We start from the raw sequence: 24,940 nt of genomic DNA, 5'->3' as shown, positions 1-24,940 counted from the left end.
GGCAACATTTTCCTCTGTGATGTGCCGAAGGCCTTCTGTTTTGAAGCGGTCCAAGATTCTCCCTGACTTGTAGCTTACCTTTCTTTTCTCCAGCAATTACAAGGTAGGACCTGTGTGTGGTGAGAGGTGTGTCAAGGAGGACACCAGTTCCCTCCCAAGGGTACGTCTGAAAGTGGTTAGGGCCGGGGGCTCGATGGAGTGAGGGCTCTGAACTCTGCCAGAGAGCTCTTGTGCGTGGGGGAGAATGTCCATCAATTGTCTGAGCCTGGAACTCATCCTGAAGCTCAGGCCTCCTCAGCGTCAGTCAATATAAGTGACAGAGATGTGGTCCTGCCATCCTGGGCCCTTGGAGAAAACCAAGGCAATTGGGCGTGGGTACCTTTAACTCCAGGTCTGTTTGGTACTGCCGAAAAGAGGCTGATGAAAAATGCAAAATGTAATCAAGAAAAAGCTCGACTCTATAAAATGGCTTTACAAACCTAGTCAAGGGGACCAGGCATTCGAGCTATATTTTAAACATTGTTGAAGAGTTGTGAAGTCATGTTCTAGCAGTTGAATTTTTTGCTGATCAGCCCACTCTCTCAGGAAAACAACAACACACCAGACCCACAAATAAAATAAAAGGTTTAAAACACAAGTGTCTGTAATTAAGCTTTGGAATGACGTCTTGTGCCTGTGCAAGCTCCCCACTGTTTGGTGTGTGTTTTCAAGAGGAGTCCCCGGTCTGCTGCATTCACCTGAGTTGACTCTCTTGGAACCAGTCCATCCACAATTTCCAAAAGGTTCAATCAGAGGTTGACCGTCCTGACTTTATCTTGGGTTGATGGTCTCCTAACTTCAGGGCTACGTGCGCCGGCCAAAGGACCCATAAACAGACAGCAGCTATAGAGTTCAGCGCTTTGGAAGGAGCTACGTAAGAGGGATGGCGACATCTTCCTAGTTGGTCACCAGCACTGACTCATCTCCCCAACCCCTGGGAGATGGGATTGGCACAGCACTTTGGGGTTGAGGCGCCGGGGGCGTGAGAGTCGCCAATGCCACGTAACCCTCTGCTCCCGAGCCCCCCGAACTGCCACAGCTCAGGGGCTGTGAGCGCCCCTCTGCGGGGTTTGTGACCGTCGGCTTTGCAGATACCGAGCGGTGGGGCTGGACGAGGCCGCTTTCCGATGTTTGGGACAACGGGACGCGAACTCCGGCCGGGCCTCGCGGGCCGCAGAGCCGCGGCGGCGGCGCGGTAATCTGAGCCGGGACGAGCAGGCTCGGCTGGGCCACGCGCCTCGGCCCCGGGCCCCCGCCCCGCCGTCCCACCGCCCCGCCGCTCCGCCGCATCCGGCCGCCCATTGGCTGGCGCCGCGCGGCCGCTCCCGCCCCGCCACGCCATTGGCCGTGGCCGCCGCGGTCCCCGCACGGAGCCGCCGCTGACATCACGCGGCCTGAGGCGGCGGCGCCCCCGGCCCACCCGCAGCCCCCCTCGCAGAGGCGCCGCCGCGGGGCCCGGCGGAGGATGGTGCGCGGCGCGCCGGGGGCTCCCCGCCGCCAGAGCCGCAGCGCCGAGGCCGAGGCCGAGCCGGCCGCGGCGGGCAGCCGACCCCCGCTCCGGGCGCGGGGCGAGCGGCTGCGGTGAGGCGCCGAGGGCGGCGCGGGCGCAGCGGCCATGGGCGCCCTGACAAGCCGGCAGCACGCGGGCGTGGAGGAGGTGGACATCCCGTCCAATTCCGTGTACCGCTACCCGCCCAAGTCCGGTGAGGGCGCGCGCCGCACGGGCTGGGGAGGAGGGCGCGCCGCCCCAGGGCCGGGGCTCCTGGGCACCGAGCGGCACACGTCGCTGCAGAGCGAGCTTGGAGGGAGGGAGGTCAGGGAGGAGGCGAGCAGGGGTGCTTGCGGGGCCCTGGCGGGGTCGCCGCCGTGGCCAGCAGGACGTGAGCGGCCTGCGCGCAGGCTGTCCTGTGACAGACGTGTGCTGGGGGCACTGCGGCTCCCGGGGGGCGGGGTACCCAGGGCGCAGGCGGGTCCCGGCCCCCCGCAGCCCCTCGCCCGTCCCCTTTCTTCCCACCTGGGGCCCCCTTTCCCTTGGGGTGCCGAGGGCTGGATGAGCGGGCTTGGCATCCGAAACAGGCACCTTTGCTAGGTGCTGGCCCTGGTCGGCGCATCCAGGCCTCAGAGACGGACGGCACAGGTTTGAATTAGTTTTCTCAGGGGAAAGCCTTCACCACCTGCTGGAGGAGGGAGGCCGAAATTGTGTTTTCAGTGCTGGTGCTTTTCAAGAGGCTGTCAGAAGAAGAGTGTTGAACAGAAATGTTTGGGGATCCAAGTGTCAGTCACCTGGGCTGACCCTTTGCCAGAGTAGCTGCAAGGCTGGATTTTGGAATGAGGCTAGTTCTGGGGCAGGGCGCAGGTATTTAACATATAGAAAAGTATTATATTTGTTCTCAGAATCATTAAAAAGAAGTGTCATGTCTCCAGCCTCTGGGTTGTGGCATAGGCGTTGGAGATGGAGGATTTTGACAGCAGAGAGAGGTTCAGAAGTGAATCTGAGCACCAGCCAATTCTGAGCTGCTGGTGCATGACCTAACTCTCTGCTCTTTGTTTTTCATTGCTTTTCTCAAGACTTCTGGGGACCCATGACTACCACCTTCTCTTTGGCATAGGATCTGATGAGGATTTGGCTGATCCTGGAGAGGTGTCAGAATTGGACAGTAGAATAAAGACATGCTAATGAGATGAGCTGGTTTCTCAGCAGTGTGTCCAGTTTGTGCCAGGTGAACGCAGAGACCAGACAATGAACCTGCACCCCTGCAGAGTGTCCGCCAGGGCTGTGTTTCTCACTGCTTCTGTGCCAAAGAATGAATCCTTGCAGAGCTGCATATGCTTAAGAGCCGTTTTAGAACAGTCTGAGATAAGCTACAGCTCATTCGTGTTTTAATCAAGCTCTAGTTGATTATGCTGATCTGAAACCAGTGGTAAAGGAAGCATGTGTTTTGCTTTGTAATAGATGAAAATATGCACAAGTGTTTGTGAATTTTTTCCCCCCTGCAATCACTTAGCCTTTATTGATCAAAATATGGAGCATGTTTTGCTGAGCTCGGAGTTCTCAGTAGAGTTTGCTGCCGCAGAAGAATATCCACCCTCCCTCAAGTATGGGGATTAGCGTAGGTGAATCTCTGGAAGGCTATTCCCCAAAGGATGTTAATACAAGTATGAGTCTTGGATGATAATGAAAGGATAATGGATCAAACTAAAACTTTTCTTAACCAGCACACTCAATACCTACAACTTTAAGTAATTGTTTCCACTCTACCAATCTTTTTAAAGTTTTATCTAATTGTAACTCATTCTTAATCAGAAATTTTGTATGAGAGAAATCTTTGCATCAGGTGGACCCATTTATTTATGTTGAAGGTAAAACACAGAAAATAGGAGTCAGAACGTGCATGTCCCAGCCAGCAAACCTTTGTGGACTTGAAAATTGGGTGACCTTGCATATATGCACTAGCCTAGAGGCGTCTCTCACCCTTCAGCTGGTTTTTAAGTTGGCCTAACGCTTTATGGGATTATAGTGTTTTAGACCTGAAAGGAACCTTTGAGAAAGGTTGGCCTCTAAGACCCACTTATTTTGCTGGTAAGAAAATGGAGGCCCAGAGAAATGAGTTGGGCCAGCGTGACCCAGCAAGTAATACTCTTACTAAACCATCAGCCTCTGCCTTTCCCAACGAATTAGATTTTGAACTTGTCCTTGCTGATCTGTGGAATGGAGGGTATTCTGCGTCAGAACTGAAACAAAACTCAGAGGCCTGTCCCTGTTGAGGAATCAAACTGGGTTGATTTTGAGAAGTCTCCTTATCTTGAGACTGGTATAGAACAAAGCAAACAGCAGAGTCAGCTTTCTTAGGTGACGGACACTGGAAAGTCTCTGAAACTCTGCTGCCTGTGGAATAGTTGTTCCAGAAAACAACACTGTCATCTGTCCCTGGAATGATGGTCTCAGTGCCCTGCAGAAACCGCTTTTCATTTTTTTATATTTTTTAAAGGAAGCCCTTCATTTTGTATATACATTGAACTGGAAACATTGAAAAATTATCGAGAATAGCTGATTTCATGTTGGAACTTGGGTTTGTAACCTATTATTGTTTTGTAGCCTTTTCAAATAGAAATATGTGAAAATGAATTAGCCTAAATTATTTAGAATTGTTTATTTTTGGAATAACTAATGTGGTCAACCTGGTTCAAAGTTTAAAAGAATGAAAAGACATCCTGGGAAAGTCTTGCTCTCACTTCAGTCCGGCCTCCCAGTTCTCCTAACTCCCCACACACCTCCCAGGCCTACGGAACAGCTTTTGGTTTCTTGCAGTTTCTTGTGTACACACAAGCATAGCATGCTGGTTAGACTGTTCTGTACCTTGTTTTTTTCACTTCCAGAGATATTGGAGATGTCTTGGGATTATGTCCATATTTGTGAGGGTTTTGATTATTTTTTAACAATTCAATAATATTTCTTTGTATACACATGCCTTTTTTTTTTAACATAGTCTCCTGTTGATGAATATTTGGGAGTTTTTTCAATCTTTTACTGTTGCAAACAATGCAGCAATAATTAATGTTATACATATGTTCTTAGGTGATTTTTAGATTTGTCAATAAGTACATGAATGCTAATCATTTAAGTGACAGAAAGTATGGTGGGGGTTCATTTCTCTATACTATTTCCTCATTAGCATAGAAAGCTATTTATAGAACTATTCTGCATTTGATTTGGCCTTGGTCATTCCTGAGTTAGAAGCCATACATGCTATTAAATCCTTCCCTAAGATTTTTGCTTCTTTAAAAGCCCACAGTCATTTGTTTAGCGAAGATACGGTTTTGCTGAGGAGGTGGTTTTTAATGCATGCATGCCCATCTTTGAAAGGGGTATGGACATTGATAAAAGTCATTAGGCCTATTTTCTCTACCCAGGAAGAAATCGGCATGCTATAAAGACCATTTAATTGCATTATAATTCAGTACCTGATAAATCTAGTTCATTTCCTGCTACATATTTGAGCAAATTGAAAAATAGGAGTAATTCATTTTGCTTAAGTGTTAAGAGGTAAACCAATCATAAAAATTCAGAAGGGTCATCAGAGTGCTGAGCAGCTAACATCACCATTCTCCACACTTTTGTTACGTTCAAGAGTACACATATGCTTGTCAAGGGGGTCTGTCCTATGGCAAAAGCAGTTTTTAAAGCATGGGTAATAAGCCGTTGCCTGTCAGATAGTTGTAAACGTTTCTCTTAGCTTTTCAGAGCTTCAATTTAATATTAGTTTTGAAATCGGGGACTTAAAAATATGGAATTTACTACGTAATAGGGTTATTCGGTTCTGCCCCAGTTTGATTGAGACGTTAAGTGGGTTCCTGAAATTCATAGTAAATGCATTTAATACCAGGACAAAAACTAGATGTTGCTCTGTTTAATGATGAAGTCATCCAGGTCAAGAGTTCAAATGCTACTATTATTTTTTAAACACTTGAAATGTGGTGATTCTGTTACTTTCAAAAACTCCAGTATTTTTGCCTTATTTGTACTTTACTTCATTGAGAGCAGACTGATTTCTTTCACCTTTTGATTTTTGTCTTCAGGTTTAGGGCCTTTGATTTTCTTGTATGATGGTGGTTGTTTTCTTTTGTTCTTCAGCATCTCTTTTCTCTTTCTGTTTATTATCACGAATGCGCCTTATGGGGCACCTGCTATATCGTGCTTTGTGCTGTGCACCAGTATATAGATTCTGATTTGTGCCCAGTGATTTTGATGCTTATGGCAGGTGGTGGGCTAGATGCCCTCGGATCAACTTTGCAATTCATGATGTGGGTCACAGAAGGGAGTATTAACAAAACAAGCTATTTGGTGGCTGTGTGAATCCAGGTTCTCCAGAGGAACTGTGTGTGTGTGTGTGTGTGTGTGTGTGTGTGTGTGTGTATTTTTAAGGCATTTGTTCATGTGATTGTGGGGGCTGGCAAGTCCGAAATTTGTAGGGCAGGCTGGCACACCAGCTACTCAGACAGGAGTCAGTGTTGTGGTCTTGAATCTAAAATCTGTAGGGCAGGCTGTAGGGCAGGCTGGAAACTCAGGCAGGATGTCTACGTTACATACTTGAGGCAGAATTCCTTCTTCAGGGAACGTCAGTTTTTGCACTTACGGCCTTCGCGTGATTGGATGAAGCCCACCCACATTATCAAGGGGTTATCGCTTACTTAAAGCCAGTTGATTGTAGATGTCAGTCCATCTACAATTAACCTCATAGCAACATCTGGACTAGTGTGTACCCGAGGCTAGTGGCATAGTCTAGCCATGTTGACATGTAACAGTGTAAAGCCATAGTGGCTTCCTAGTTTAACTAATTGTTCTTACTAAGTAAATTCTAAGCTCAAAGTTTTAGTCGCTGAGAGAATGCTTGTGCTGTGAAAATACACTTTTTTTTTTAATCTAAAAATTGCGGTCTTTAAAATCATTATTTTAAAATGATGCTACTTCTAAAATTTCAGAGCGTATCATCTAGTGCCAGAGACAGAATGCATGCATATACAGATAAATAAGAATATAGAATATACCATGAGCAAGTGGGATATATTTCAGGAATGCAAGGTTGGCATAATGTCTGAAAAAATCAATGTTAATACACCATATAAGTGTATAGAATAAAGGAAAAAACAATACATCATCTCAGTAGAGGCAGACAGAGCATTTGACAAAATCCAACACCCATCAATGATAAAAACTCTCACCAGACTAGGAATAGAAAAGAACTTCCTCGACCTGATAAAGGGCATCTATGAAAAGCCCACAGCTAGCATCATACTTAATGGTGAAGTACAAAATGCTTTCCTGCTAAGGTTAGGAACAAGGTGAGGATGTCTGCTTTTGCCATTCAATATTGACTGGGGATTCTAACGAGTATAATTAGGCAAAACAAACCCTTTTTAAGCAACTTTTAAGGCATCCGCATTGTAAGGGAAGAAGTAAAACTGTATTCACAGGTGACATAATCTTGTATGTAGAAAACACCAAGGGCTTTTCTGCCCGCTCCCCCTCCCCCCAGCACCGCTCCAGCTGCCTCACGCTCGCTCCTGGCTCTTGCTAAGCAGCGCTGCCGTTGTCTCCTTCCAGCTGCCATCACCATCATCTACCGGGACGTATCAGCCATGATGAGATGTTCTCCGGGAGATCGAGGACAGGCTGTGCCTGGAGGTGGAGGGGAGGATGGTCAGGAAGACAGAGGGGGGCACTGATGACTCGCTCACTGGTGGAAGTGCCTCCCCAGCAGGCCCTGAGGGGAGTCACTGGTGTTATTGTCATGAACCATCATTTGCAGGACACCCGCTTCACAGAAGAAGCCTACAAGAAGTACATTGAGGATGACATGAAATCAATCAAGGGAAACTTGAAGAACAGAGACCAGGGGCTACAGAGCAAATCTAGCACATCCTTCCTAATTTCAAAAACTACCAGTTCTGGGGCAGCCGGTTAGCTCAGTTGGTTAGAGTGCGGTGCTCTTAACAAGGTTGCTGGTTCGATCCCCACATGGGCCACTGTGAGCTGCACCCTCCACAACTAGATTGAAACAACTACTTGACTTGGAGCTGATGGGTCCTGAAAAGAAAAACACTTAAAATAAATAAAAAGGTAAAAAAAAACAAAAAAAAAAACTACCAGTTTTTAATTGGTGAAAACATGAATCCAGATGGCCTGGCTGCTCTGCTGGACCACCATGAGGGCGGTGTGACCCCCATATGATTCTCCTTATGGATGGTTTAGAAATGGAAAAATGCTAACACAGTTGACCATTGGGATCCATCACCTGTCATCATAACTGGCTGCTGCTTTACATCCACACTCCAGGACTAGGACAGACGGGACTGATGTCACCTTGAGCTCTGCACTTATCTTGACCTTCATTTACTTGAAGCGGAAGCGTTGTTTTTAAGAAAAACGTCGTGTAGATTGTCTGAAAACAAAATACATTTAAACTCATTGGAGAGAATGCCTCTGAGTTTAATACTTATTTATTTATTTAAATTTTTTTTTAAGTGTGTTTTTCCAGGGCCCATCAGCTCCAAGTCAAGTAGTTGTTTCAATCTAGTTGTGGAGGGTGCCGCCCACAGGGGCCCATGTGGGGATCGAACCGACAACCTTGTTGTTAAGAGCACTGCGCTCTAACCAACTGAGCTACCCGGCCAGCCCAGTTTAATACGTGTTTAAATCCATCCTGTGTAGCGTTCCTGGAGACGCTAGGGCCTGGTAGACCACTACTATAAAGTGTAAGACTGTCTGCAGATAATTTCTACAGTGAAAACTACTTCTAGGACTGGAATATAAAAACAAGGACCAAAGAAGTCTTAATTCGGAGTTGAAGTGAAGAGAAAGACCATGCTCACAGCCAACATTTGAAGTGGATTCCTTAGACGTTTCATCACCTGCAAACGGTAGTAGCGAACTCTGGAAGAGATTACCAAAAGAATAAAAAGAGACTAACACAATTGGAAGCAAAGTATTATCTGAGCTTCTTTATCAGCTATCATTAGGACCAAGTTCTAGAGAAATCTAGACGTCTCCTGGAATTGTGTAATAAGTTTTTGTTAAAATCCCTGGAAACGGGGTTGCCAAACTGTCTCATCCGCCACCTTGTTTGTATGACTTTAAGGTGATGTTTACATTTTTAAATAGTTGGTGAAAATCAAAATAGCTTACGGGATATGAAACATGAAATCTAAAAGAAAAGAAAAGAAAACACCAAGAATTCCATGCAAAAAACCTAATAGAACTAATAAACGAGTTAGGAAGGTCGCAGATACAAGAAAACATATAAAAATCAAGTGTCCTTTTGTATAGAAGCAGTAATCTGAAAACAATTCCATTCCCATAACATGAAAAAGAATAAAATTCATAGGAATAAATTTAACATAAGAAGTATAAGACTTGTACAGTGAAAATTCTAAAATATTGCCAAGATTGATGCTTTAAGAAAGTTTAAAAAGATCCAACTAAATAGACATTTTATGTTCATGGATTGGAAGACTCAATATTGTCAAAATGCCGGTGTTCTCCAAACCGACCTAAAGATTGAGTACATTCCTATAAAAATCCCAACAGACTTTTTTGAAGAAATTGAACAGCTCATCTTAAAATTTATATGGACATGCAGACGACCTAGAAAAATGGAAAAAAATTCACACCAAAACGTATACACAAATATGTATTCATAGCAGCGTTCTTCACAATAGCTAAAAGGTGGAAATAACTCAAATGTCCATCACTTGATGAATTAAACAACTAATAAGTGAAATGTAGTAAATCCATACAATGGAATATTCTTTGGCAATAAAAAGGGATGAAGTATTGATATTGGCTACCACATGGATGAACCTTGTATTAATGCTAAGTGAAAGAAACCAGATGCAAAAGGCCCTATATTGTATAATCCCATTTATAAGAAATGTCCGGAAGAGACAAATCCATAGAAATATAAAGTAGATTAGTGATTGCCACTGGCTGGGGGGGGGGAGGAAATGAGGAGTGACTGCCAATGGGTTTCTTTTTAGGGTAATGAAAATGTTCTAAAATTAGATAGTGGTGAATAGTTGCATAACTCTGTGAATATACTAAAATACCTTTGGATTGTATACTTTCAATAGGTGCTACTATGGTATGTGAATTACATCTCAATAAAGCTCTTTTAAAAATGGACCATAGACCTCCACACAAAAGCTAAAACCATAAAACCACTAAAAGAAGATATGAGATAAAATATTTGATTCAAATTGGGCAGAGTTCTTTGATACAATACCAAAAGCGTAATCCATAAAAGAAAGAACTGATAAATTGGATTTCTTCAAAATTGAAAAAGTTGCTGCTTCCAAAGACAATAATAATATTAAGATGAAAAGACAAGCCACCTCTGAAAGAAAATATTTGCAGATCACGTAGGTAAGGAACTTATATTCAGAATATCAAGAACTTTTACAATATTAAGAAGACAAACAACCCAATTTAAAGATGGACAAAAGAGTTGACTAGACATATCACCAAAGAAGATGTAAGAATGAGTAATAAGCACATGGAAAAAGTTAGGGAGATACAATTACAACCACAATGAATTAATACTTCACAACCACTAGGATGGCTCAAATACAAAGACAACATCAAGTGTTGGTGAGATGCAGAGCAGTTGTGATCCTTACGTGTTGCTGATGGGAATGTAAAATGGTACAGCCACTTTGGAAAAGAGTTTGGCAGTTTCTTGAAAAGATGAACAAATTTATCTTATGATCCAACAGTTCCACTTCTGTGAATCTATCCAAAAGAAAAGAAGACGCGCGTGCCCACAGAGGCCTGTGCCAGTGTCCATAGCAGCGCTGCTCCTAATAGTCAGAAAACTGGAAACAACCCAGATGTCCATCAGCGGGGGAGTGGATGAACAAAATGAGGAGGATTTATGCAATGAAGTGCTAGTCAGTAATTCAGGGGGATGAACTGCATGTCACACAACGTGAATGAGCGTCAGAAACCTCACGCTAAGTGAAAAGCGGAGTGGAAGACTAGTCGGAGTCCATTTATATGAAATGGCCAGAAAAGGCAACTTTACACAGATAGAAAGCAGAGCACCGTTTGCCTAAGGCTGGGATGGGAGTGAGAATTAGCTGTAAACAGACATGAGGGAACATTTTGGGGGGGGGAATGTTTTCAACTGGATGGTGTTGGTAGTAACCCGAATCATTGAAGTGTGCAGTGGATGAATTCTGTGCTATGTATATTATACCTCAATAAAGCTGTTTGAAAAAAAAGCAGTGCAGAGGGGTTTGTGCCAATTGAATAAAAGAGAGAGAAGAGCTGGATCACGAAGGGTAGGGTTCTTGGGAGCAAATGCGTCTGAAGGCAGGACTCTCGGATAGTGCAGTGCGGACAGTCCAGCAGTAATGGCCAGTGTTCTCGGTGGACTTAGAGAATGGTGAGTAGGTGAGTTCTAGAGAGGTAGTGAGAAGTAACATTTGGGAGGTGGGAGCAGTCAGACTGAGAGGAACTGAACCGTGTCCTGAGAAAAATTTCTCTCGGAGGTATAGGTTGGGGGGGGAGAGGCCTGGACACGCAGAGGTTTGCTAGGGAACTATTATTACCTGATAGCCTCCTGGAATCGAACTGGAAAAGGCTAGGTCTGGATGAGGATACTTTGCACAAAGCACACGTTCAGGGTTTCCATAGCTTTCATGGCTCTGACATTTTCAGCTTGGGTGACCAGAGAAATGAGGCGCCATTGACAGAATTGGGAATCGGGGGCAGAAACTGCTTTTACAGCTAGTCCCAAAGGTCAGCTGGGGCTTTCCTGCTCCTGAGGATGGAGGCAAATTAGAAATCTACCTCGTCTTCAGAATCGCAGAGTATAGACTTCTCATGAGCCCGGCCAGGTTTCGGTGGGTTCCCAGCTGACCCGGGCTGTGACCATGTGGACTCCTGAGCACCAGCTGTCTGTCTTTGCCCTCCTACAGATGTGACATCAGGCCATTCTTCACTTTCCATTCCCATGATGTATTCAAATTGTAGGTTCTACTAGAGACTTGAGGAGGGTGGTGAAGTTGGGGCTTACATCGTAGAAACACAACTAAAGAAATAAGCGTCGTTAGCCTGAGCTGCACTGCAGGTAGGAGTTGCACTGGCTCCTAAGCTCACCAACCCCAGCCTTTCTCTGGCTCAGTGTCTCTTCCCTCCTACCTCTCCTTTCTTTGACTCTTCGAGTCACTCTTCCATCTGGGAAGAAAACCAAGTTACAAAGCAGTTTGAGCTCCATCAGCAGGCAACCACAGCGCCCTTGGTGTGACTTTCCAAATCTGTGTAGCTTATTAAGGTGTATTCCAAAAAAAGAGTATGCCTTCGCATAGAGGAGTTCTGGTGCCGTTGCTTAAGATGACAGGCTCTTTATTCCACCTTCCTCCAGAGGAAAAGGTTATTCATGGCGTTTCAAGCAAAAACGGGCTATCTAGGTGAAAAGATAGGGCAGGCGGTTAAAGATTTGGACTGAAATTCCAAAGAAAGAGCCGAGACAAAGGTTTGGGAGTTGAGACTGAGAAGGAGAAGCCAATGTATATTAATTGCCCACGGGGCCCAGCCAGCTGCACACGCCTTGATCCCAACAACAATCCTTTGAAAGGGGTATTATTACCTCCATTTTGCAAATAAAGAAATCAAAGCTCAAAAAAATTAATTTGTTCTAGGTCTCACCGCTGGTAGATGGCAACATCAAGATCAAATCCAGCTCTGTTTTAAGTCAAGGCTTTTGCTTTGATTCTATGGCTGGGGGAGGAGGGGAGAGAGAGAGAGACTAAAGAGAGGATTGAACTCTCAGACACATCCGTGTTTATGGCCTGGGCGAAAAAGTGCAGCAAGTGAAAGGTGGGGAGAGACTCAGAACTGTGAGAGGTTTCGGAAGCCAAGGAAAAAAGAGCCTCACAAATGAGCACTGAAGTCTGCTGAGCGTTCCTAAGGTGGATGAGGTGTGAGAAAAGACTGACGGCCTGGTTGGTGTTCCAGAGAAGCTTCCGTAGAGTGATGGAGACTGTTGTAAAGATCTGAGGATGTGGAATGGGAGCAGACAGAAGATGGATGGATGGATGCACGGATGGACGGACGGATGGATGGCAGGCGAGTGGGTGGATATTAAGTTGTGGGAGATGGAACTGTTTTTCGTATTTGTTTTTTAAGTTGGGGATGGAGAATATGCTTATAGAATGAAGCAGGTAAGATGCCACTGAAGAGAGAGGAACAGAAATTTTGAGAAAAAGGATGGTTGTTGATGAGCTCTCTAGGAGGTAGAGGCAATTGGGAATGGGAACTCAGGTGAAGAATGTAACCTTGGAGTGGGGAAAGGAGGAATACCTTCTTGAGCCTGAAGAATATGTGGATGGGAATACACGGAAGCCATAAGGGGCTGAAACTTTTGTGATGGAGGAGGGTTTTGAGGGAGCGCCACAAAGTAGAAGGAAGGTGGGTAGAGGGGTCCGGGCTGGGGACTTGGGAATGTGGGAAGGTTTGGATCCATTGATGTGTGCCTTGCTCTGAATACTGCAAAGCAACAGTTGTTAAACTCCACTGTACTGCTTCAGAATAGAACAGAGTCCGGATCTAGGCATAAAAATAGCATTTCACATTAGCAGGGCAAATGGAATATTCAGGAAATGGTGCTAGTAAAGTTTCCGATTTGGGGAGGGGAGCTTAAACCCTTACCTACACAGTCTGCAAGGACATGTTCCAGATGTAGAAACAATCAAATGGCAAAAATCAATCAACCAATCAATCAGTGAGTCAGGGCCCTCAGGGGGAATGTAGTGTGATCGTCAATGGCACACACAGGCTCTGGCATAAAAATCACTGGCTTTGGGGCCTGATGCTGCCTCTTCTCAGCTGTGTGACCTTGGACAAATTACTTAAATTCTCTGTGCATTTATTTCCTCTTCTGTAAAATGAAAAGTTTAATAACATCTACCTTACAGGGTTGTTGTGCGGAAGAGCCTGTGGAGTGCAGTTCAGGGCGGGTATGGAGTAAGCCCTGCATACGAGCTTCTCCTGTAGTCAGTGAGGACGATGAGGTCAGACCACAAGTACAGATGTGGAAAGATGCCTTCAGTACATCAGGCAAAACAAACAACTTGCAGATCAGTGTGCGTAACTTCCCAGTTAAGTGGAAAGACAAAGCAAAATAGAAAGCCTGAATATGTATGCTGACATATGTATAGAAAAATCTGGAAGACCACACATCAGTTGTGAATAGTGGAGTTACTTCTCATGGACTAGAGTTGGGTTATCACTTTTTAAATTACATACGTCTATGTATTCAGTTTTTTTTGCAAAAGACATGCATTGGGTAATTTTTTAAATAAATAAAAACGTGAATAACCAAAGCAGTGCTGTAGCATTAGAATCGAGTTGAATGGTCAGAGATGTTAAAAAAATTTTTTGTTTTTACTTTTCTTTTTCTATTTGTGACCTAGAGCTCAAAGTATGTTATACAATCTAATATTATATTAATTGCAGGTATACAACATAATGATTAGACATTTATTTACCTTAAGAAGTGATCCTCCCTGATAAGTCTAATACCCAGCCAACACCATCCATAGTTATTACAGTATTATTGACTATATTCCCTGTGCTGTACTTTACATCCCCGTGACTGTTTTTATAACTGGCAATTTGAATTTCTTAATTCCTTTCATCTTTTTTTGCTCATTCCTGAATATCAAACTCGTATTTGTGTTGGTCATTCTGGGCCATACTTTATAGAGATTTTTCCTTGATATTTATTTTCACTGTGGTAAAAAAAAACACATAACATTAAATCTTAACTTTTTTTTTTTTTTAATTGGGGAAGGGGAACAGGACTTTATTGGGGAACAGTGTGTACTTCCAGGCCTTTTTTCCAAGTCAAATTGTCCTTTCAGTCTTAGTTGTGGAGGGCGCAGCTCAGCTCCAGGTCCAGTTGCCGTTTCTAGTTGCAGGGGGCACAGCCCACCATCCCTTGGGGGAGTCGAGGAATCAAACTGGCAACCTTGTGGTTGAGAGCCCACTGGCCCATGTGGGACTCGAACCGGCAGCCTTCGGAGTTAGGAGCATGGAGCTCTAACCGCCTGAGCCACTGGGCCAGCCCCCAAAATCTTAACTTTTTAAGTGTACAGTTCAGTAGTGTTAAGATCACTAGAATTTTTTTTCTTGCAAAACTGAAAATCTATACCCATTAAACACGAATTTCCCCTTCTCCCTCCCACTCATACCTTATGTGTTAAATATAATTTTGGAGATGTGTGTATGATGTGTCTTCCCTTTTTTCCCACTTTATTGAGATCTAATTGACATATACACTGTGTAAGCTTAAGGTGTACAAGCTGATGATTTGATATCTGTATGTCTTGCAAAATAATCGCCACAAGATGTGTCTTCTTAAAACCCCCAAAGAATCCTGAATATGAGTTTTGGTTAAGAAATTATGGCGAATAATGGAGAACTTGCACTTTATCTACTCATCATGTATGTCTTTTCCTATTAGCAAGTAGGCAAAGAAAGTATTTTAGGGGAGTTCTTTTTGCCCTGCCATTTCTGATGTTAGAGCGCAGTTCACGCTAAGTAGTAAGAATGTGCACAAACTGCCCAAAAGGCATTTTTCTCTGGGGCTGTTAGTGTGTTTGGTGTTAGTGTCTGCTGACGTGGTAGCCGTGCGAGACTCCACTGATTTGTCCCTCCAGACAGCTGTACCTGGGCTGCAGAGGGTGGATTCACTCTTTGTCACTGCCGTGCTTCCCGGAAATAAGACCGAGCCAGACCATCAGCTCTGATGCGTCTTTTGGAGCAAAAATTAATATAAGACCCAGTCTTATTTTACTATAAGACTCAGTCATATAATTAATATAATATAATATAATATAATATAATATAATATAATATAATATAATATAATGCCGGGTCTTACATTAATTTTTGCTCCAAAAGACGCTTTAGAACTGATTGTCCAGCTAGGTCTTATTTTCGGGGAAACACGGTAGTCTAATTGGGGCAAGTTATAGGAGGGCTCCATTTCCAAGAGAGGAAAAGCAGAATTTTGGTTAAGTTTATTTTTCCTTTTAGCCGATGAGGCCTTCGTACTTTAAGTGCACCAAGGGAGATCAGCTTTACAAAGGGACTTGGCATTGACCCTTCTACCGAAATGAAAAATCCTTTTCTCATCTGTGAATATTGACCCGAATTTTAGTCTTTTTATATTTGTGCTCTGGATTTTTAATGCGAGGCAAAACTACAATTAACTCTACACTGCTTTCTTGGTAATTACTTTTAATATTATGGCAAAAAAGGGAGCATTTCCAATAGAATCCTGTCAGCTTCTTAACCCGTTAGCCCCCCAAGCCATTAGTGGTCTTCTCTTGCTAGGATCCTGTGAGCTGACTCTCGGTGGATTTCATTGTCCCCACATCCATCACCTGACTACTCACTGTGTCCCACTGGACTCAACCTGTACAACTCCAGACACCATACCTGCTTCTTCCTATTCTTGATTCATGGCTTGGGCAAGCCATCCAGCAATGTAAAGTCTTTAACTTTTTGAATTTCACCTAATGTATAATAAATCTGTAATTTTTAATGCATAGAAAATTTACTAAGGGCCCACAGTAAATGACTTACATTATTTGAGATGGCTGTTGCTATTCAAGGCATGTAGGCACCTCCCCTCTCTATAAATTATACACTTGGAAAATAAGGCTAGTAAGTGCTGGATGTAAATAATTGATAATTAAGCTTTCCTAAATGACGAATTGCACAGTTGTATCACTGCAGATGGCTGCTCGTTGTGTTTTTAAGTTTTGATGGGTAACTGTCGAATTCTTCTGATAGCATTGATTTTGGCTGCAGTTATTTGCAATTCTTTTCTTGCTTGTTGTTTAATTAAAGAATTGCCTCACTTTGTAGTGAGTGATGTTATCCGCGTTGTTTTGTTTGAGAAGTATTTCTAGACTAGAGTTCTATGTGTGGAAAATCCAAAATTGAATATTTGGCTCAGTTTTTTTGTTAGAATTTTCTTCTCTGTCTTCCTTCCTATGGCTTCGTCACAGGCTGGAAGTGCTGAATCTCTCTTTTTTTTTTTTTTTTTTTTTGAGTTTGCCATAAACCTTCAACAAAAATTGAAACGATGTAGGGAGTTTAATCTGCATCCTCACTCTGTAAGACATAAAGAAGCCATTCGCCACAAGTTGTTTTTATTAACCCAAGAATGGGACTGTGTGAGAGTAATAAGGTATGTTACAGTGTGAGCCCACTGTGCACAGCTTACCTTCAAGGCAGAGTCAGATTGTAGGAATTTGGGTGGAGTGATTCGTTTAATTGTCAACGTTGGAAAGTATTCCCAGGTGGAATTGGCAGTATTACCTGAGCCTCCTCTGGTGACTTATCAGTGTCATCGCATCCTGGAGCAGTTCCTCGGTCTGTCTGGATGAGGCTGGTGGGAATTCTGACCTTGACTGCTGATTGCATCTAGTTATTGTAGTGTGGGGCTGAGGGCCTGCCATGACTGGTGTCCCCGCAACCTTGGCCGTTAGCACTGTTACTGAATTTGAGACACTGAGGGTGGGCGTGTGTACGCGCGTGTCTTTCTTTCATAACTCTCAACGGTTATCCAATTGAACTCCATAATCTGTGTGGTAATTGGTAGGTAAAGTCAGAGACAGCTGCATTATTTACATTTGTATTTTCCTATTAATCATTTTGAAGCAAATATGAAAAATGAAGAGCCTTCATCGTAGGGGGTTATGGAGGCATACACGTGGTATCAGTGGTGCTGAGACTTCTGTGTGTAGCTACGAGCTGGCTTATGAAAATCTAGGCAGAGAATTGTATGTGTGTGTGTACACATGCTGATACTTGTGGTTAAGATTCCTGAACACACGTAGGACAGAGAATAACCACTTAAAGTTTAAAGAAAGAAAATCAGGAACAAAATACATGCATATATTTATTACTGTGCATTGTGGGGCCTCTCGTGTCTTGACTGGTGGTATTAGGCAGATCACAGTAAAGATTTGATGAAGAATGTGCAGAGGAAAACAGTGATCTATTTCATGTTTGGCATCTTGGGTTCTCACTGTTATGATTTTACTTATTTTGTGCCGTTGTCCCACATCAAGAGAAGAAAGCTCTCCTGGGGTGAGAAATTGTCCTAATTATTTGTTTCAAGGACTAACGTTTTTCCAAATCGGCACTTTCACTAGGCTTAGTTTAACTGGTCTCCGTTCCATCTTTCTCTCTCTAGGAAGCTATTTCGCCAGCCACTTCATCATGGGAGGAGAGAAGTTCGACTCCACTCATCCTGAAGGTTACCTGTTTGGAGAGAACAGCGACCTGAACTTCCTGGGGAACAGACCAGTGGCGGTATGGGTGCAATCTGTTTACTTCCACACGGGGCTAAGTGACCACTTCAAACAGTCATACAAATACATTTGTAATTGCTAGTTCAGCAGCGTTGGTGGCTTGGTCTGAGTTGAGAGGGGCCGTGGCAGCCAGACAGCCCCCTTGCTGGTGGAGCTGTGTCTCCTGGCACTAGAGGCTGAGCTGTGGAAAGGCTACCAGGGTCTGCCCGAGGGTGAGGGCATCTCACAAAATCCTGATCTCTCAGTGATTCGGGTCTCCGCCTAAATGCCACCTCTGCAGACAGCCCTTTCCCAGCCCTGCAGTTTGCCCTCTCTTGCTCTTTTTTCTGCTTCATAGCACCTTGCACCATATAAGCGTTTATTTCTCTGTCTCGCCCTCTGTTTGTTAACTGCCTTCCCCTCTGGAATGTAAATTTCATAGGGCAAGGACTATTTTTACTGTTGCTCTCCTGCACCTAGAACAAAGCCTGATCTGTAATGATAGCCCTTAATAAAGATTTGTTGAATGAATGGCTGGAAAGTTTCCCTTGATATGTGAGTTGATATTAGACTATGTCTTTCTCAGTTCATTCAACTCATTCCATAAACTTTTACGGGACATTTTCTCTGCACCCAGCATGAGGCTTTGTAATAAGAGCTGCCATGTGGCTCTTGATTGGCTACTGTGTGCTAAGGAAGGTCCTAGAGACCTTTCAGACTTTATTCCTATTCTTCATAAATACCCACCTGACAGAGGATTTATTATTCTTTTTGTATTTTTGTTTTGTTTTCTTTTTTTCGGTTTCTTTCTTTTCTTGGAGAATTTATTATTAATCCCATTTTGTAAGTGAGAGAACTGAGGTTCTAAGAGATGTAGCGTGGTAATAGTGAGCATTTACAGCGTACATACTGCGTGCCAGGCACTGTTCTAATAAGCCTTTTATATAAAAATTTCCCAAAGTCACGTAGCTAGGTCTGCCAGGCCACACATCAATGACCTTTCTTTCCACTGCTTCTCGTTGCTTCAAAATATCATGCCTTCCTCTAGAAGTTCTCAGTTTAGTGGGGCAGACAAAACATATGCACAGGAAATGTTTAAACAGCAATAAAGTTTGAAGTCATTGGATTCTGTACAAACTGAGACTGGGATTGGGGAATGGCGAGGGCGGAATACCTCGTTGCTGGAGTTAGAAGAGGTGGGGGGGCATTCGTTGAGGCTTTGGAGAATGGCTGGGTTTTCACCAGCCGGGTGGGAAAAGGGCTTTCTAGGAGTGAAGCGCAGGCCTAAAAGCACTCCCGTTTTTGTTGAATCAGCCAGCACTTACTGAGAGCAAATACCATGTACCAGGTACTGTGCTAGGCGCTGGGGATACAAAGCTGAAATGAGCATGGTTTTTTCCTCTCTGGAACAAACAAGGAAACCAGTCTGACGGGAGTGGACATTTCCTGATGGTGAAAAACAATTGGAAAGGTAGGTGGGGGCTCCCTTCCCTCGAGAGGTTTTGACTTTCTTCTATTGGCTATGGGGAATATTGACAGTTTTAGGCAGATAAGTGACCTGGAGAAATTGGTTGGGTTTTTTCGTTTGTTTTTTCCCCAGGAAGATTAATCTGGTGATGTCTTCCATCTTGAGCTTTAATTATTAAAAAACAATTTTGTTGTTGTTAGGTGTCTTGTTTTCTTTTCTCTCTGTAGTGACCCTCTTCTAATTCTTTGCCAACTTTTCAAAATACCAGTTCCTTTCTGCTTCAAATTACGTTATGCCAGATAATACTTGTCAAATGCCTGCTCTTTGGTTTTGCTATGACGACCTTAGCAATTAGAGTAGAAAGATCTTTTTTCTGTGACAGAGCCAGGTAAGATTTTTTCCTCACGCACAGAGGGCAGCTCACACTTGGAAATGGTCCTTTCTTCTTCCATGGACTTCCATTTACATCAGTTTCTTCCTTTCTTTTTTCTTTTCTCTGGTGTTAGAATAGTTTTTTGTTTGTTTGTTTGGTTGGTTTTTCAGTTTTGTTTTTACCTTTGACCTTCTCAGGCCATAAAGATGATTTTTAAACGGGTCAGTGCTTCTTTAGGTTTCATTTTGAGGTTTCTGCTGGCTGACAAACTTTCCCAATTTAATTGCTGTGTTTACATCTCTCTGTGAGCCTGTGAATGAGCTCTTCCTGAAGCTCTGGACAGCAGCCTTGACCTTGAGCTGGAAGCTTTTTCCCAAAGGAGCATCAACATTGGCCTTTTTGTTGTTTTTTTATGTAGTAATCGTTACATAGGCTTCACGTTGTACAGAGCAGATGTTTTCAAAAGACATAATTTCATGTTAAGAAAGCGAATCAAAGTGATTTCAAATAGGTAGATAGAAACAGAGTAGGCAGAACGAATGTAGTACGTTTCCCTGTTCTCTCCCCATGTGTTATTTAATAATAATAATAATAGCTGACATGTACCGAACACTCACTGTTTGCCTGGCTAGGTGTTCTAAGCTCTTCAGACGTGTTATCTCATTTTTGTCCTCGACACCCTAAAGAGGACGGTTCTCATGTGACAGGTGAGGAACAGGAGGCACGAAGAACTTAAAGATTGCAGAGCCCTCAGTGATTGAATCAGAATTTGACCTCAAACGTCCAGCTCCAGAGCCATTTCTGCTGTCAGGGCAGGTGGGCTCCGGAACTGGCCCACGTCCTGGCTGTGGCTCTGTCTGAGCAGACCAAGTGCAGTTCGTCAGAGTCGGAGCGATGTCTAAAAGTAGACGGAGTGGCGACGACATGTTCTCTTGGCGTCCCTCTTGAGACAGTGCTCTTGGTGTGTAATTCCATCTGTGGGTCTGACCTCTGCCTTTGCCATCATCGCCCATCACGCTTGTTAGGGGAAGGCCCAGTGATTGGAGGTGGACTCGCAGCTTGAGTTCTGCCGAAGTGACTTCTACTCTCTAGTAACATGTCTCCGGTATCAGTAAATGAGCGTCAAGTTGCAGGGCAAACAGAACAGCCTTTTTTTTTTCTTTTTTTTTTATTGGGGAATATTGGGGAACAGTGTGTTTCTCCAGGGCCCATCAGCTCCAAGTTGTCGTCCTTCAATCTAGTTGTGGAGGGCGCAGCTCAGCTCCAAGCCCAGTCGTCATTTTCAGTCTTTAGTTGCAGGGGGCACAGCCCACCATCCCATGCAGGAATTGAACCGGCAACCTTGTTGTTGAGAGCTCGTGCTCTAACCAACTGAGCCATCCGGCTGCCTGAGAACAGCCTTTTAAAGCCATCCAGCAGCTCTGCTTCCCAGAGAGAATGAAGATGGGGGTGGAATATGTTGAAATAAATTGTTATGTAAAATAGAAACGCCATAGACTTCCTGGCCTCTGGGACTTGTGGTATTTCCTGGCATTTCTGAATGATCGGAATCATTCGATGGAGCTATTATTCCACCTGTAGTTCTTACTGCAGCACTACTGAGCTAGATAATCAATCCCTGAGAGTCACATTTATTGTCAAGACTTAAGGGTCACATTCAAAAACCTAGAGTATGTGTACACACAGAGATGGTTGAAGAGAGGATGGAGTCAAGATTTCAATTTTTTTTTTTTTTTACGTCTTACCATTAAACTCTTTGCAACCTTGGGGAATCTATTGGTCAGGTTCTCAAATTACCCAGTTGGAACGTGGAGATAGTTCTGACTTCAGAGGAATATAATGCTTGAAAAATGCCATGACACTGCTGGATGGAAAAGCCTGGCGCGGTGTTAGCTATACCCACTAACCCTTGAGGTTGGCTATATCTGCAGCTACTGAGAGTTCTTGGGGGGAGAGAATAGTCACTGGTTTTTCAGTAACTGCTCTAAGTGGTGACCAGGACTTCTGCAGGCCTTCCTGCTCTGGTCCCTGTGTGGGGGAGCCATGACCACTGTGTTTGTACCTCCCAGTTATTAAATGTCGAATGGAGACCACCCGTTCCCTTCCAGAGTGATGGGAGAGCTGGGGCTGAGTTTTCACTCCTTTATTGCGTCAGATCTTGTTTTGTAGGTAAATGAATGCTAAAACTCAAAGCTATTTCGAGGCTCGGTGAACTTGGATTGTCAAAGAATCAAGTGATACTTTGACTCTCCCCAAGTTCAGATTTCTTCTCTCTGGAGGAAAGTAGTGGAGTTTTAGTCACATCCTAACACTGCATCACCTTGTGTGTCCCGTCGCTGGGCCCCACCGACACATTGCTCCCTCCTCGAGCTCTCTGCAGCCAGGGCTGCACAGCTGGCCTTCAGAACCAAGCTGCACACAGGAGGGCTTTTCTCTTTCCTCTAAGAGAAGTAGGCCTAGAAGTTGTACTTAAACCCAGTTTCTGTACATTGAAACCTTTTATTCACATGTGTGCAGGGAGAGCGAGTGATTTTAAGGAAATTGACTGCATATCCACTTGCGAAGTAGAGTTTTGCACAGAGAGAGCTTTGTGTCCGTCGTCGTGCTGTTCATTCGTTCTGTGAATCAAATGTTTATGAGTCGTACACTGTGCTATTGGGAACGCACTGATGAGAAGCTTTGGCCCTGAGGCGCTTGCAGTGTGGGGGTAGGCAGATTGCCCCCGACTGATGGATTGTGGTGAGTTCTATGGGAGAGGCTGGGCACCCATTCTGAGAGATGAGCCCTTGAGCTTGGAGGGATGGGCAGGATTTCCTAGGCGGAGATAGGGAGGAGGGTCCTCAAGGCGGAATGAACAAGCGACATGAGGAAGTCCAACAATGCACAAATGCATGTTGCGTGTCTCCTCCACGCTAACGTTCTGCTGCGACACTCATTTACTTTCGACACCAGATGTGTGGGTTTTCTGCTCGTTGGGAGGGAATCGTTAAATAAATTACAGTGTGTCTATCCTAGGAACTGGTATTCAGCCAAAACTTAGGTAGATCTGTATCCTGTGGCCAGTACCACATCATTTACTGCAAAAAGCATGATGCTATATACGGGGGGGGGGGGGGGGGGCAAAGAAATGTACGCAAGTGGACACTTTGGTCAACATTGCTCAAGCAGCAGTTCGCCATAATTGGAAGTGTCTGGACGCTGATGGGAACCACTTTGAGCACCTCTTGTCTTTGCAGAAGTCAAACGTGACTTGTATTCATCTTTTGGTATCGGTATATATTGAGTATATATATTTTAATCATTTTTTCCTTTCTTAAAATGTGTATACATTTTTTTGGCACTCCGTATCATGTAGAGTCTGATTTCATTTCTGATCAAACTAACTGCATATGTCTGTGCTTGTGTATTTGTATTTAGAGGTGCACAAAAATACATAAGAGGACATCACATTTTAACCTGTCGTAGGAGTAACTCTTGGGGGTACATATTCTTGTTGTTTGAATTTTCCCCAGTGAACACGTTTTTCATTTTCATTTTTTAATTAAACACATTTTTGCATTATTTTAAAATTTTTAAATTAGTTTTGGGGGTACAAAATAACATAATGATTAGACATTTTTTACACCCCTCACAAAATGATAATCCCAACAAGTCTACTACCCATCTGACACTGTGCATAGCTATTCCAATACAATTAAACGCATTTTAATTTTCTTAACAAATAGAGAAGGGACTGCTGCTAAGCAGAGGAAGGAAATAGGTCTAGGAGAAGGTATAGAAGGAGGAAAATTAAGGAAGTTCATAAAATAATGAGTTTAATTTTTTTTCCCCGTGAACTACAGAAAGCATGTGACCCGCCGGGGGGGCTGGGAAGTAGCTGGGGGCTTGTGGAAAATGACCAAAATATTAGAATAAGCACGGTAAGAAATAGAGCCAGGTAGCTCCATCCTCTCGCAACCGTGGCTTCCTACGGATGTGGCCTGCTTTTCAACAACCTGAGAGAAAAAGGAAACCCAGACTATGAAAGAGCTAAACACGGGAATGAATATTCATACTTTTTAAATGCCTTAGGGCATTACAGACAGTTTTACTTACGGATTTAAAAACATAGCATTCTTATAATACACATCTCCCTACTGCTAGGCTCTCCCAGAGGTGGTCGCCCAGCTTGGTTCAGTAAGTGGTCTTCTCAACCTTTTCTTTTTTCTTTTACAAAAAAAATTTTTTTGTATTGGGGAACCGTGTGTTTCTCCAGGGCCCATCAGCTCCAAGTCCAGTTGCTGTTTTCAATCTAGTTGCAGTGGGTGCAGCCCACCGTCCCATGCGGGAATCGAACCGGCAACCTTGTTGTTAAGAGCAAGCGCTCTAACCAACTGAGCCAACCGGCCGCCCCTCAACCTTTTCTTTTACCTTCAGAGTTTTTAGTTAAATGGAGACATCATGCATATAACCTAGAATTTACCATCTTAACCATTTCAAGTGTACAGTTTGGTAGTAGTAAGTACACTTGCTTTGCTGTGCAACCCATTCCCAGAACTCTTTTCATCTTGTCAAACTGAAACTCTGTACCCATCGAACATTAATTCCCCGTTGTCCTTTCCCCAAGGCCCTGGCAAGCACCCTTTTACTTTCTGCCTCTATGAATTTGGCTACTCGAAGTTCCTCATATATGTGGAATCTTACAATATTTGTCTTTTTAAGTCTGGCTATTTCACTGAGCATCAAGTCATCAAGGTGTATCCATGTTGTCGCACACGTGAGAATGTCAGATTTTCCTTCCTTTTGAATCCTGAGTGATACTCCATTGTCTGGATGGACCACGTTTTGTTTCTCATTCGTCCATGGTGGACGCTTGGGTTGTTTCCACCTCTTGCTGTAATGAACAATGCTGCTGTGACATGGGTGTTACTCGGGTTTTAAGGCATACATCGGGCTAAGGAAGCAGTGATCATTCCGTTTTAGAAAAGTATACCAATGCACTTACTTTAGTTCTTCAGTTTGGAAATTTAGCTTGTTTTTTATTCTTTCCCAAAAAACCCCAAAAAAACCTTATTCCATTTATGTTACTTTGTAACCTTAATAAAGATGAAGAAATTATTTCAAATTCCTTCTTCTAGGGAAAGTTGCTTCATGCCACTTAGTGATTACATACTGAGTTTACAAACAAAGGCTATTTTGCAGTGTGCGGGTAA

At 43.7% G+C, this 24,940-nt stretch overlaps 1 protein-coding gene across 4 annotated transcripts in view; it reads left to right on the top strand.

Annotated features, from left to right (window-relative positions):
• The first annotated feature begins 1,523 nt into the window (after positions 1 to 1,523).
• Positions 1,524 to 24,940, top strand: part of RNF157 (ring finger protein 157) — a 66,240-nt gene continuing 42,823 nt past the window's right edge. For 2 of the 4 annotated variants that reach the window (XM_074320777.2, XM_019745567.3), the window contains exons 1-2: positions 1,524 to 1,742; positions 17,811 to 17,929. In XM_074320777.2, the coding sequence (XP_074176878.1) occupies positions 1,655 to 1,742; positions 17,811 to 17,929 (207 nt within the window). In that variant the 5' untranslated portion in view covers positions 1,524 to 1,654. The remainder of the gene's footprint in view (positions 1,743 to 17,810; positions 17,930 to 24,940) is intronic. The other 2 variants (XM_019745566.3, XM_019745569.3) reach the window with 1 other exon arrangement.

This window comes from Rhinolophus sinicus, chromosome 12 (assembly GCF_057876585.1).
Source record: "Rhinolophus sinicus isolate RSI-liver-muscle chromosome 12, RSI-T2T, whole genome shotgun sequence".
Lineage (NCBI taxonomy): Eukaryota > Metazoa > Chordata > Mammalia > Chiroptera > Rhinolophidae > Rhinolophus > Rhinolophus sinicus.
This window is presented reverse-complemented; position numbering and strand designations above follow the sequence as displayed.